General features: G+C 42.7%; 1 protein-coding gene across 3 annotated transcripts in view; it reads right to left on the bottom strand.

The window, feature by feature from the left end:
• fmnl2a (formin-like 2a) overlaps window positions 1-14,075 on the bottom strand; it is a 49,416-nt gene that overhangs the window by 16,126 nt on the left and 19,215 nt on the right. For all 3 annotated transcript variants that reach the window (XM_070838191.1, XM_070838192.1, XM_070838193.1), the window contains exons 3-8: window positions 13,974-14,054; window positions 9,214-9,290; window positions 5,803-5,886; window positions 4,578-4,733; window positions 989-1,097; window positions 681-757 (exon numbers count right to left, since the gene is read on the bottom strand). In XM_070838191.1, the coding sequence (XP_070694292.1) occupies window positions 681-757; window positions 989-1,097; window positions 4,578-4,733; window positions 5,803-5,886; window positions 9,214-9,290; window positions 13,974-14,054 (584 nt within the window). The remainder of the gene's footprint in view (window positions 1-680; window positions 758-988; window positions 1,098-4,577; window positions 4,734-5,802; window positions 5,887-9,213; window positions 9,291-13,973; window positions 14,055-14,075) is intronic.

The following is a 14,075-nucleotide window of genomic DNA, read 5'->3' as shown; positions in this document are numbered from 1 at the left end:
GCCTTATATAACTCAATGAAAAAAGTTTTCTAATGTTACAACTTGAAAGGAAAAAATGAAAGAGTTCCACATTTTCATCTTATCCGCTGGATTAAGAGGCAGGTATAAAAAATGAATACTTCAGGCCTATTCCGTGTCTGTGTCTGTCTGTCTGTCTGTGTGTGTGTGTGTGTGTGTGTGTGTGTTGGATCACACAGCGACATCCTGTGCGTCCAGTCTGCAGCTCATTCATGCAGGCTTTCTCTGGCTGGATGAGACGATATGTGACAGGTGATGCGAAGTGGTTTCACATCCACTTTTGAGGAAATCCTTGAGCCTCGGGGCGTGAAGTGAAAACACACCACACACACACACGCAAGTACACAGAAGTGAGTCCTTCTGCCGGCCGTCTCTGTAAGCAGCTGCCAGTGCAGTGGAGTGTGCCAGCGGTGCTCTGACCAGTCTGTCGGGATGAATGTGCCCCAGAGCTACAAAGACACTCACTCTGGATCAGACTGTGCAGGTGCACTGAGGCTCATGTTGGACTCTGAATGTTCCATTATGGATTTGGGTCTTTGTTGGTAAATTTCTCTCTGTTAAGCTCCAAATGCAAAACATTTCTTATTGACTCTTTTATCCCATGGGTCATTCTTTAGTAGCAATTTGCATATCTTAATTCACGTGTAACTTTTTACACTTACCTTGGGTTTTTATTGTTGAGACTTAGTGCAATTTCATTCACAGCGTGTGGGTGCGACATGACCATGTTGAAGCCATACTGAAAGATGAACAACAAACGAGAGGGAGAGAGACAGTGATGAATAAGGTTATTAAAAAAAGAAGAGAAGCCACTGAATACGCAAGATGTCAATTCCTCTACATAATACATAAAAGATGGAGAGGTAACAGTGGGACAAATTGAATCAGGCTTCAGTTAGATAAGTGTGCTTTTAGTCCAGAGGGACGTGCAGTCTGTGCGGATGTCCCCCGGGGAGCGCAGGGGACTGACCTGGTAGTTCATGATAGCACGCAGGCACATGATGCAGACATGGACATCGTCTTTCTTGCAGACCAGTCTGGAGTTTTTCAGAGTTCTTCGGCTCGGCAGTGTGTTGCAACTAAAACAAATGATCAAAACGACAGAAACAATTCAGTGATAATGGCAAACAGGGGCTGTTTTACTCAAAAGAAGTGTTGAGTCCATTAGCATCTGAACACAAACAAGAGTGCATGAGGCCTGAATAAATAAGAAAACAGATGCTGTCTGTGAATGAGCCTCCATCGCGCACGACCTCCTTCACATGAGGAGGCTATTAAACTGCCACACCACCTTACATTAACACACACAAAGGCCAAACAATCTACAGCCTCACCAGGGGCCACAATATGCCCTCTTTTAATTGTTTTAATTTAATGTTCGTCACAAAGATATCACTTTCAGCTGACACAATAGGAGCCAGTCATTTGCATGCAGCGTGGTGATTGTGCAGCTTTATGTGGACAGAAACTAGGGCTTTTCTCCTGGTGCAGCTCTCACAATAAAAGGAGGAATGCTGAATAATATGCAGAGCCAGATAGAGCAAAACGGGTTTATTTTCAGACTTTTGTCACGAGGCTCAATGATCAGCGTTCAGGAGAAAAATGTGTCTTCGGGCTACTGATAGATTCGCTGATTCGTGTCAGCTCCCTTGCCTGAAGGCATGACTCCTCTGTGAGTCACAACATGGTCTGTGTATGTGTGTTTGTTTGTCTGAAAAAGCTTTCAAGGAAGAGACGACAGTTTCAGGACAAAGATAGTTGGGAAATATTCTTAAATTAGAGTTCACATTGAAACAAGCTGGAAAACTGTTAACCGCCTCGAAAAATGTCGCATTGGTGCTCACACAAGTCTGACATTTACTGCGCGAGTTTGTGTGTCTTTGTTTTTCTGAGGATTCTACACGACGTGTTAAGCAGGATGTGGTGCCAGTCGGGTGCAAAACAAGTTCGCTGACATAAATGCAGTCAACTGACGAAACAGCAGCACCCGCTTCACAGAGTAGCAAAAATAACCTTTAAGGAGTTCATCCAGGGCCTTTCCTCGCCCGATTAATCAACACCTAAACTGAGGCATGGCACAATAAGGAGGAAATGAGTAACAACATTTCTTTATCTCAAACCAAGGTAATGATAAGTCACTACAAAGCACCAGCAAAATGTAACACCTTTACCTGCTTTGACTTGTCTGAAAGCACTCAACCAAACTTTCTTTAACATATTTCAAAAGAACAAAGGATAGAAGTGGAAAAGTTTCCCCCATTTCTCTAATTATTGTTTTTAAAAACTGATAAGTATGAGGGCATGGACAACTCTCTTTAAGTGAGACACAAACAGAATTGTCCTCTATTTGGAAATAACATAATAATGATGACTGAAGCTTGATTTGACAACTTGAATATGATTCCAAGGCAACGAGGTGTCAGAGGTGGTGTGGACTGATTTATTCTCATCAAGCAGGAGAAAGATCTGAGGTGTCCAGGATTTTATACGTCCGGGTTACAAAACAGGAACATTAAAAATTTCTGCCCATTTTCTCAAAGCAGTACGATCGTAATACACAGAGCACGTTCTCCATAACACCACAGAACAACATGAACCACTACAGGCTACTACACTAGACTACGACAACTACAGGCTATACAATATAGAGCTAACACAGCTACGCATAGCTCTTCTCAGACATACCGTCTAATTTGGGAGCACTTTGGACAGTTCAGTGTGCTCGATGTCCTTCAAGATGGCAGTTTGAAGAAAACGCATACAAATTTTATGTTGATACCCAGTTATTGGCAGTTAATGAACAGTAATCATTGCACTATCTATACTTTAAAGCTAATCTAAAAGCAATAAGGAACAATGATTCTGTATAATGGACACTGAGATTTATAAAATCACAATCAACAGTAGAGCAGAACAAAAGCAACATCTCTTATTAAACAGGAAAACAGATAATGCATCCAAAATACAGAAGATTTTTGGAGACTACCAATCTATCCTTGGTGGCTGTATTCTAGTAAAATCCTCCGCTTTCACAAGGCTTTTGTGGAAACTAGGCTAGCTTCTGCACAGAATGGCATTTAGGGAGCCACACAAGCAGCACACAGGCACAGAGGCAAGAACAATGAGTGCAGAAAAACCCATTTGCTCCGAGGAAAGGAGAATTCAGTCTCAAGCGCAGGAGGGGAGGCTGGCAGTACAAATAATTCACATCCCCGACACAGACAGCGGGACAAATAAACTGGGCAGCGCTAGCAGGGAGGTATAACGTACAATGAGGCAGGGGGATTCTGTATGTGAGTGCGTGTGTGTGTGTGTGTGTGTGTGTGTGTGTGTGTGTGTGTGTGTGTGTGTGTGTCTTGGGAGGGAGCAGGGATGCGGGGTTCAAGCAGCAGGGAGCTCACTGTAAGCCGCCAAAGTGAACCCGAGACCTGCCTGCTGTCGAGGAATGGCAGACAGAAGAGCAGATGACTATGGAGGAACACCAGGACAGAACAGAAGAGACAGTCAGCCTCGCTGAAGACACTCTGACCTGTTACACACACACTGTACATGCTCGAGAGTGATGGCACAAGGGTGCATGTGGCGGCAGCAGATGCATAGGTGATAAGTGATGTAGGGGTACAAACTTAGCTATGGGCTGAAATCGATATTATATTTGTACCAATGAAATAGGGGACAGTAGCTCACAGATTGAGCATGTGCTGATAATGATGAAACAAGCCCCGTTTGTCTGGTGATTGCTGGACATCACAACATTTAACTCACAGAAGAAACTGCAGCAAATTATAGTCCAGGAACTTCAACATTTTGTAGACAAACCCAGGACATTCTCGTACAAGGTTTCCAATTACATTTTGCATTGATTTCCTGATAAACTACAACTTATAGGTATGGTTTAGAAACAAGGCACAATTTTCATTACTTATGATTGTCTATGACCAATTCCAATTTTTTATGCCATATTTAATTATTTAACAAATATTATTACAAGTACTAAGCCAGAAAACTAAGGGCGAATGCTGTGTTAAAACATCAATGAAATGACAGGGAGGATTAGAGAAATAATGCACAACTGAATAGGATTTGTGCTTCAGAGCATATATTAGCATGGGCCTATGAATTAACTGTAGTAAATTCCTCTGGATTTGGAGTTAAATGGTTCGTTTGATGTTCATAAAAACAAAACAAAAACGACCTGCTCCATAACAGATATCTTTCCCTCTGCTGTATCGTCTATCACGTGAACAATTGCTGTCAATCATGTGTCATAATCACGCTTAAAATCAGACTTTGACAATCCAAAATACTCAGACAAATGGTATTTGCCTCCTGCTGCAGAAAAAATGTGTCTTAAGCTATTTAAAGTCTTACTGACCTCATGACTACCAGTGGCGGCTGCAGCATCACATGAAATGTGTGACTTATCAAAATAATCACAATACACCCACATTGCTCCAGCTTAACAGTATATAACTACGGGAAAGTTAGCTGTAAAAAGTTACAAACACACATGGTTAATGGTGAATCTTTTTAGCCATCAATAAGTGTGTGTATTGTACCGTAACGTGGAATGTCGCGTAGCACGCGTGATGCCGTTCCCAGTGATGGGAGACGGCAGGGTGCTTCCACCATGCAGGTCTTCTATAGATCGGCTCCAGGGCTTGGACTTGTCCATCCCAGCCTCTGGGTTGTTCTCCACACAGTCTCCATCAAACCTATCGCACCACAAAAAAACAAGGCATAGAAAGAAAGAAAGAAACCAGCCCAGTAAGCATTAAGTTGGTATTATACTAAAAAATTATAACAATATATCAACCATCATCTGTTTTGTTTACCACAAATTAAGGATCTTTTCAAATAAAATTTGTTTAGTGATTTGGTGTGTCTGAGGCAGAACATTTTACAGTTGAAAATAACCGTTTGAAACATGACAGTGACAGTAAAATATTTGATAACATCAGCCACATGTTACTGCGGCTAAAATGAGCCTTTCCTTTACAGTCATCAAAGTACCCTCACCATCAACGACCAAGCACCACTGGCCACAACCACCAAGGTTAAACCAAACAAACTTCATCAGTTTGTGAGCCACAAATCATACACTTCTGTCTAGAAACATATATCTGTTATGAGGTTACTCAATATCCCATTTACTGTGTCTAATATACTGGTCAGGCACTAGTATTAATGAGTGCTGGCAGAGGTGAAAATGTGCTCCACTCCAGTCTCACATCTAAAATGTCAGGTTTTTTGGTTCAGACATGATAAGTAAGCAAAAGGTCTCATGTTTTGTTGTACTTGGCAGGAACCTCGGAAAGAACTGGTAGTTACAGCATACCTGTTATGATCTATTTCAGTTTTTAGACTGGTCCTTTCCATGACTTTTAAACGCCGCTGCAGTGGTACTGAGGGTAAACACACTTTTACGGCTAACCATTCATAATGTGGACAGACCATAATAACATATGGTGAAGTGGGACAGGGAATTAAAAATTTAACTGCGTGGCTCTTTGGCCCTGAACAAGGGACCTTGTGAGTGACTAATAATCACACCGTCAGTCTATGAATAGAAGCCTATGGTTGTTGTACGATAATACACAGTGCCGATGTGTCAGCATGTGTGTTGAGTGACTCAGTGTTTCTGACAACCGGGCAGCAGCAGTGGTTGTGGTGGTACTGTGAGGAGATGCATCAGCGGCTGTGCAGAATAGCAGCATTGTGTTGGTTGTCAGTTCTGCATATAGACTATAGAGATATGGAGAGAAAGAGCCGTTAGTGACTTACGTGACGGCATACTGTGCAAAAGAAAGATACTCCACCAGCACGTCCAGGCCTTTGTTATCTTCATTTAAGAATTCTCTCACCCACCTGAAGAGAGACGGAAACAAGTTCAACTCAACAACACAAACTCATTTGAAAAAGAATTACTTGGTCAGCTTCTGGACGGAGATCTATGCATATTTTCAAATACATTTTATCAGCCGTTAGAACGAGAGAACAAGCTTTTATAGTACTAGGAGCTCCTGAGTTTAATCTGTTTCAACAGAAACCCTAAAAATCTCCTTTAAAAGAAGCACATCTAAAAAAAGTTCCCTCTTAGACGGTGGGATAACTACAGTGAAACAGTGGCTTGAAGACATGACAAGTAAATTACACCTGTAAAAAAAATAATGTTAACATGCTTCAATGAAAGAAACAGAGTCTAAACTACACCACTAAATGCTTCATATTTAATGAGTAGCGCTAATTTTTTTCAGTTTGTTTGTACATAATGTGTTTAATTAATTACATCTATGCATGTCAACAAGTATCAATGTTTAACATGTCTAATATTGACATACATCACAATCACAACATTAAAATGTGAACAAAATAAAAAAAACACTTGCATCAACATATTTCTGAGATTTCTTATTTTGTTATATAATGTGTAATTTCGGTTTTCTACCACTCTATGCAGACTTTGACCGTGGCATTGAGATGTTTTTTTAGTTTATTCATCCTCTCTCCCTCGATTTCTCCTTCCCTTTGCCAAGAAGAATTGTACTGACCCGTTTGACAGACTTCAAAGCTTCCTGGCTCAGAGCAGCAAACATATCACACATGCATGTGTTTGCAAAAGCACAGACATCCACACATAGAAACTCATTACTGAGTCTGCCTATTTTCTCCACCACACACACACACACACACACACACACACACACACACACACACACACACACACACACACACACACACACACACACACACACACACACACACACACACACACACACACACACACACACACACACACACACACACACACACACACACACAGTTTCGAACTCTGGTAAAGACAAGCCCCGAGAATGATCAAAAGCCCATTCTCACCTCCCTTACGGGCACTGAAGTGGGCCACCCATTCAGCACTCCACGTGCTTTCATTTTTTATTCTGCACAGAAAAGCTGAGCTTTTCACAGGAAAGCTCCTGCTACCTTTGGCATGAGCTGTTCTCCCTCCATATTTACAACCAGAGTGAGCCGCATCGCACAACATCTTTACTTAATTGCATCCTATGAAGCCCCAACTGCTTCGACAGGCCTGATTGCTCTGTGATTAGATAAATTTGCAGGGCATAAAAATAATGACACACAGGCAGGCTTTTGAGCAGTACTGTGCTGATGAAAATGTAAGGCTAAACTGCTTTAAAAATCCACTAGCTGCTTCTTTATTAGCCCTCCTGTGGTGTAACTACATGGGAGCGAGTAAGACTAACGAGAGCGGCCAGTAAATCGGTGCCTGGTGGGGCCTGTCTGTTTTAAAGGGGCTTGGAGGTGTGGCCTTGTCGGGCCACATGGCAATCATTACCACAGGACACTAACTAACAATCCTCCCATTCACCACATGTTGTTGACATGAGTAACATGTGAGGAGCAGGCAGACGGGGAGCCGGGGTCAGCATCAGCAGTGCTCGTTCAGGGACAATCTGCCTATTATACACAGCCTACATGATAAGGTTTCACCTCTGAAAAGAAGCAGTGATCATTCACTGTCTGAACGGGTGACATCTTGCTCCCACCACATACTGCCTCAGTCTCTCCTCCCGTCTGCCATTATGGTAATGCTTCATTGTCTAATCTAGATTAGGTGGATTATTTATATAATCTAGTTTACCAACATAGGGTCTATAAAAAGAGTTAATCTGTGTAAACAATGCCTCAACTGATTTACCAGGCAAACATCATCCCTGGCTGAAGTTTGAGTTTATTTTGGTTTGAAGAGCAGAATCTGATCGGTGTGTAGGAGTGTGAGAGACAGTGTGAGAGAGGTGATCTGTGTGAGGGACGCTGAAACAGACAAACTGAATTTAAATAATGTGTGTGGGAGGGAGGAAAAAGAGAATAACAGGGGGATTAACAGATGTGGTTTAGAGAATGTGAGTGAGTATTTGAGATCCTGTCATGGTTGTGTAACCAGTATATCTCGGCATCTTTGCTATCACAACAGTCTGTGGCCAGTGGATGCTCTCATGGCTGCCTCTTCCTGTCCTCGACAGGGTCTCCCCGTCTCCTGTGACCGCTTACCTTCAACATGTCCCCCAGCTGTAAGATTCACCCTTATTCCCTTATTCCTGGGGCTTCATTGATGATGAACCATCCATGAGCACAGCATTGTGTTCAGACCATGTTTTCACTTGCTACTTTGTAATTTATCAGATTTCAGACACCTCCCTCTGTAGCCACAAAATAACTTTTTTCACACATGCAGCCATACTCCCTTAGGCCTGTAAACAGACTTTGATGTATAAATTAAATGCCTGTTAAGTCTTGATAGCATTCATTTTAATTGATTTAACTGAGCCAGGTTTATTTCTATAACGCTGACACGGTTAAGAAGTGCAACATTACGAGCAAAATTAAAAACAAATTGATTATATACGATTTAAACTTCACTTGGACTTGTGCAACGTATCTTCTGTGAACTGCAATTCTTTATTTGACCATCAAACCATAAAATGTCCCTGTGCTGTATGCTTATTTGTTTAAAAGCTACATTGATAAACGAGGCCCCAGGATCCTACAGATCCCAGAATGCATTAGGCCGAATTAATGATGCAGAGTAATTTAGCACATTCTTTGACTATCAGGGTCTTTACCAAGACAGACGCTGTGATTTAGAGCAAGACAAAACACTGAGACATTGTGTGACGCTCACTGAGATATTGATCTTTCCTTGAGGACGACTGCACAACACTAAATCAATAACAGCTGCAGCAGGTTGAGGCGTGTTACTCTGGGATACCTGGAATTACACATGAATACTCTGGGGTTTTTTTATCTGTTGTGAAATCCTGATCTCTTTGGTAACATCTACTATAATGCCTCTTTAGGATGGCAGACTGAAAACACTGATGTATCAAGTTCTGCAGCGCAACTACTGCATGAAAAATGTGTTTTCCTTCCAGGGGCAGTTCATGTGTCAGCCGCCCCAATCAATCAATGGATTCATCTTTTCTCCATCGCCACACCGCGTTCTGTGTAATATTAGGCCTGAGCACCCGAGATGAATGGGGGATGGTAGTAGTGGTTAGTGTCAACGTCTGCGTCTCCGGGTGTCTGGAATGTCAGACTTTTCCCCCTGAATCTAATATAACCAGGTCCGGGACATTCAACACTACACAAGCTTCATACAATCCCGCAGTGACTCACCCTATGTGATTGGTCCGTAACGAAATTTCCAGTTCTCTCAGGACTTGGGTGGACTCCTGAACCCTCCGTCTGAATTTCTGAGGAAGGAAAGAAGGGGAGGAGTTAATATTTAATCATACCGCCAGAACTGTAAATCATCAAGTGGTAGCGCAGGGATGTTTTGGCTGGAGAAAACTTTTTCTGACAGAAAGGTCAGACAAACAGACATAGAGGCAACCGCAGTGACATTTAAATGTGAAAGCAGGAAAATCATGGATTGATTACAAAATAAAAAAATCTAAGTTGGGATTGGGTTGTTCTCATAAGATTTGTAAGTGGGCCTTTTACTTGCCAGTAACCATTCAACAGGCTAAAAGAGAAGCGAGCTGACAAGCTGGAAACTGTGAATATGGAATAGTTCCCGTTATCTTGTTTGCTCACGTTGGTCCATTATATAACAGTAATCCCTCCTGGTAGCAACGTGATAAAATCAAGTAACCTCATTGGTTACCTCTCAAACTTTCTCAGCCTCACAAACACACACGTGCGCACACACACACACACACACACATTCTCGGTCCTGTTACTGTGGCGACAGCTACAACAGACAAGCGTGTGAGCGACGTGCATGAAGGTATGAGCTGCCAGTGAATGAAACCGAGAACAACAGAACAGAGAACGTGAGCGGGTTCCTCTTTGATTTCATCCTCTGACAGGAGGTGATCTGCAAAAGCAAAAACAAAAGCCCCTTCAGGCTGTTACACAACGGCAGCAACAAAACAAGCAAAGTGAATGACCAGGGGTGATCAAACAGGAGGGGGAAATCCCTGATGAGAGGGAGTGAACGTGTTGCAGCAGAGAGGAGAAGTAAATATTACACTTTTAATACGTGACTGTCCTTGTGTAGTTCATAATATTACAGTTTGTCAAAAAAGAAAAAACTTAGTACTTGAAAATGACCACAAATTGGTTTTTTATAGAAAAAGATATTTGAAACAATTTTCTAGACCAAACAAACAAATAAATTCACTGCCATCTACCCAGTAAAAAATTTTGGACAACCATGAACCAGAGGCCCTGTGACTTTCGTTATGGGTTTTTTTCTAGTTATGGGATCATATCACAATAACACAAAACCTAATAATTCATTGTTTCCTATAATATTAGTGTATTTATGAAGAAGTGCCTCTTAATCCATCCATCCACTGTCTACAACACTTATCCTTAAAGGTCGCAGGGAAGCTGGAACCAATCCCAGCTGACTTTGGGCGAGAGGCGGTGTACACCCTGGACTGGTCACAGGGCCAGTGTCACTTTATATTAAAATCAAAAATAACTTAATTTTAAATAATCGTGAGAGCTTAATGGTTAGACAGCTATCAATTATCAGATTAACCAAATGCCCAACTATTTTAAAAACAGATTAAGCAGAAATGCCAAAAATTCCAAACTTCCAGTTTCCAGCATTTTCACCATTTTCTGACATTTAATAGAGCAGAAAAGAAGAGAAGAGAAGAGAAGAGAAGAGGTCCAAGGATCCACCCAGGGTTGGAGGGCCTGGTCACTTTCCATGATGTGTTTGTATCAGGGAGGAAACAGAGCTCAGCCCTGTGTTAACCTATTATTAACATCCACCAGGAAGAGAGCTGTTCCCACAGCTAGGGTCTCTCACTCTAGTCTGTGTCTTTGGGCTTGGGCGGTGTGTGTTTGGCACATGAGGAGATGAGAAACAGTGTTTTTATTAGGGAGGAGCCCTTTCTCAGTTTGTGTGGAAAGCAGAGCATATTTAGGGGTACTGCGCAGGCTCCCAGAGGCATCCCCCCTCCATCTCCTCCTCCTTCTTCTCCCACCAAACGCCCTACACTCCACACTTTAAGTACTACCAGCTGCAACACAGAGAGAGCAGGAAGAGAGAGGAGCCGACAGTGGGGGGGGGGGGTGAAGACGGCATGAGGGGAGAGGAGGAGAAGAGGAGGAGACAGGGAGGGAGCTGTGAAAGGGGAAAGTGAGAGCAGGGAGACAGCACTATGAGTGTGGAGGTGGGGAAAAAAGAGATTTTGGGGAGTGTGAGCTCAGGAGGGGTCATCCTGGAAACAAATCAATGGCTGATACATTCTTGGGGACTAGTTGGACTGGAGCTCTTCCTCCTTGGCTGCCTATTGGCTGGGAGCTGCCCAGAGGAATGCACCGGAGCCTGCCTATGGAAAGCAGAGGCAATGACCTCCAGCTCTCTCACAGCGGCACAAAGTGGCAATTGTTTTGAGTTCGAAGAAAAGGGGGATGGAGCAGGAATGTAGAAAGAAGCCCATAACTCTCTTTTCCTCTGTGCGCTCTTGTACTTCTTTTTTGTCTCACTCTCGTTCTCTGTCCATCTCTTTCTCCCCCTCTAACCTCTCTCTCCATTATTCAGTCTTCCTCCTTCCCTCTCCCTTGCCCTTCTCACTTTACTCTCTCATGCAACCCTTGTTTCCTTGCCTGCTGCAAGTTTTTGATCCAGGCAAGGAACAGGCAGACGCAGCAATCCAAGGCAAGCTGACTCTAGAAAATCTGATACTAAACATTAAAACCAAGGTGGCAAATAAACAAAGGGCGGTTCTGTCCCATCTAAAGTGGTTTAATATAAATCAAACAACTATGTGAGTTAAGTCAAATAAGAGCGAGGAATGATGTGACTTCGATCAACTCAAGCAAACAAAAACATGTTGTTTAGTCTGTCTGAGGCCCTTCAGTCCATGACCGTGTTGTGTTTACACCCAGTGAGCTTTAAATATGGTCACCATCACCTTCAAGGAATTGTTTAATGTTTTGGAAAATATGCTTATGGGCGGGTTAGCTGAGAAGATTGTTGTTTCATATAAAGCATACAGACATGAAAGTGGTAACAGTCAGGAGATAGTTAGCTTACTTTAGCTTATCTTAGCTTAGGATGGAAAACATGAGGAACCATTCTAGCCTGACAGGAGGTGAAATAAATCCACCTGCTAGCACCTCTTAAGCTCACAAAACTTTGTTAACCATAAGTCTGTTAACATGTTAACTGGTGCGAGGAGGATTTTGTAACCTTTAGGCAGAGCTAGTTTTAGCCCGCTTTGATGCTAAGGCTACTACGGTCTGCTGTAGCTTCATATTCAAACAGCCAGACATGACCAACACAAAAAAGTGATTTAAGTGCATGGTAAATTATGAATGATCCTTCCATTTATCACTTCCAACACTCTTAATCTCAGAAACACACATTTATATGCCCATATGATTTTATGTATACCCACAATAAGTCTCTTATTGGGACAAGAAATTTGCAAAAGGGTCATGTTGTACGTACTGACAGCTACTGACCATCTCCCATCGTTCAAAAGTGATTTCAGCTGTAGCTGTAGAAGCAGGGAAGAAGAACATTTATTCCATCTAGATTTTCACAGTCATTCAGAACAGCTGTCAAAAAGCCTGCCTCTCTAACCTTGAGACTATCGCTGTCCCAGCACAAGCTGACACGCTTCAACCTTTACAGTTCTTTCTGCTTTAACCTGCGTCACTTTCCTCTGCTTCCTGCTTTTATCAGATCTCCTGTGTGTGTGTGTGCAATCTCTCAGGCGTTACATTAGGCATCAGAACGCATCCTTATCATCTGATACCCCCCCCCACAGGCCTATCAGATGAACTCAAATTGCCCTTTGTCGACTCTGCTCGTCATCTTCCGAATGTGCACAGTCGAAATTATTTAAACTATATGTTATTTAGCACTATTTTATCTAATGTTCATGAATTTGAACCGTCACTGTTTGGATTGGTTTGGTCAAGTTTGCATTTGCGCTGCTGCCACTTACGACACACAGGGTGTACTGCACGGCAAATTTTTGCACATTTTGTCAAACAAACAGGAGAAATGGAATTCATGACGTGTGTGTATGTGCTGCAATTTGAAAGGGTTTATGTGTCTACCCATTTTTCTATGTGAGCCACCATATTTCCCTTTCTGCCACTTGTCAGAATCGCTCTGTCCCTGCTGCTCGAGCTGGATGATTGTGATGTAAAAATGTAACTCTGGTCGGCGCGAATTGAATTATTCAGCGATTTGTTGTTTTTCTGGCAGAGCCTATTGGTTAATTTGTTTATCACAGAGGCCGGTCTCCCCCCACTCCCCCCCGCAGCTCTCTCACTCAGCCAAAAAGGCTTCGTTTTGGCAAAGCCTGGGAGCTGGCTGACACTTTGCTTCACGGAGCCCCTCCTCTTACTCCCTTCTACTCCTTTCCAAGCAGCCAGGGAAGCGGCCAGAGCCGGCTGCTTGGATGACATAAAACCATTTTTATCATTAAGCTGAGACACGTCTGATATCTCCTGCCATGCTGCAAAGCAATGCCAGAGCAGCACTTAGCAAACTAGATCCCTCTCTGTGACTGTCTTCAACTCTAGTATTCTCTCCTCTGCCTTCAAGTAACTCTTATTGTGTTTTTTTTCCATTGCTCTTCCTCACAGAGAGGTATGCTGTCAGTCACACAGCAGCACCACAAGGGATTGCGAAGGATTCGATGTCTTGCTTAATGACATTTCAGTTGGGCATACGTTTCTCAAGTCTGGGCATTCCAGATAAACAACTGTCTCCTTTCTCTTCAAGCCACACCATTGATTGTTTTGTTACTAAAGTTCCCAAGCTGTCTGCTCCACAAGCTCAGTGTGCAATCTTTCCTCAGCTGTAGGGATATCCTGGACAAGAGATAGAGGGTCAGAGGGGAAGGAAAAGCTGCAGCAGTGGAACAGGATAGCACGCTAGCAAGGGCACTCACCTTCCTTGTGACTGCTGGGTCTAGATAACTCCTCAGTTTTTGGAGGTACGTGTGAGGCGGGTTCTTCACTTGGAATCGCTCCTATCAAAAAAAGAAAAAAAA

Source organism: Pempheris klunzingeri, chromosome 10 (assembly GCF_042242105.1).
Source record: "Pempheris klunzingeri isolate RE-2024b chromosome 10, fPemKlu1.hap1, whole genome shotgun sequence".
Taxonomy (NCBI): domain Eukaryota; kingdom Metazoa; phylum Chordata; class Actinopteri; order Acropomatiformes; family Pempheridae; genus Pempheris; species Pempheris klunzingeri.
Note: the sequence above shows the minus strand (reverse complement) of the source record. Positions and strands in the feature narration are given on the sequence as shown.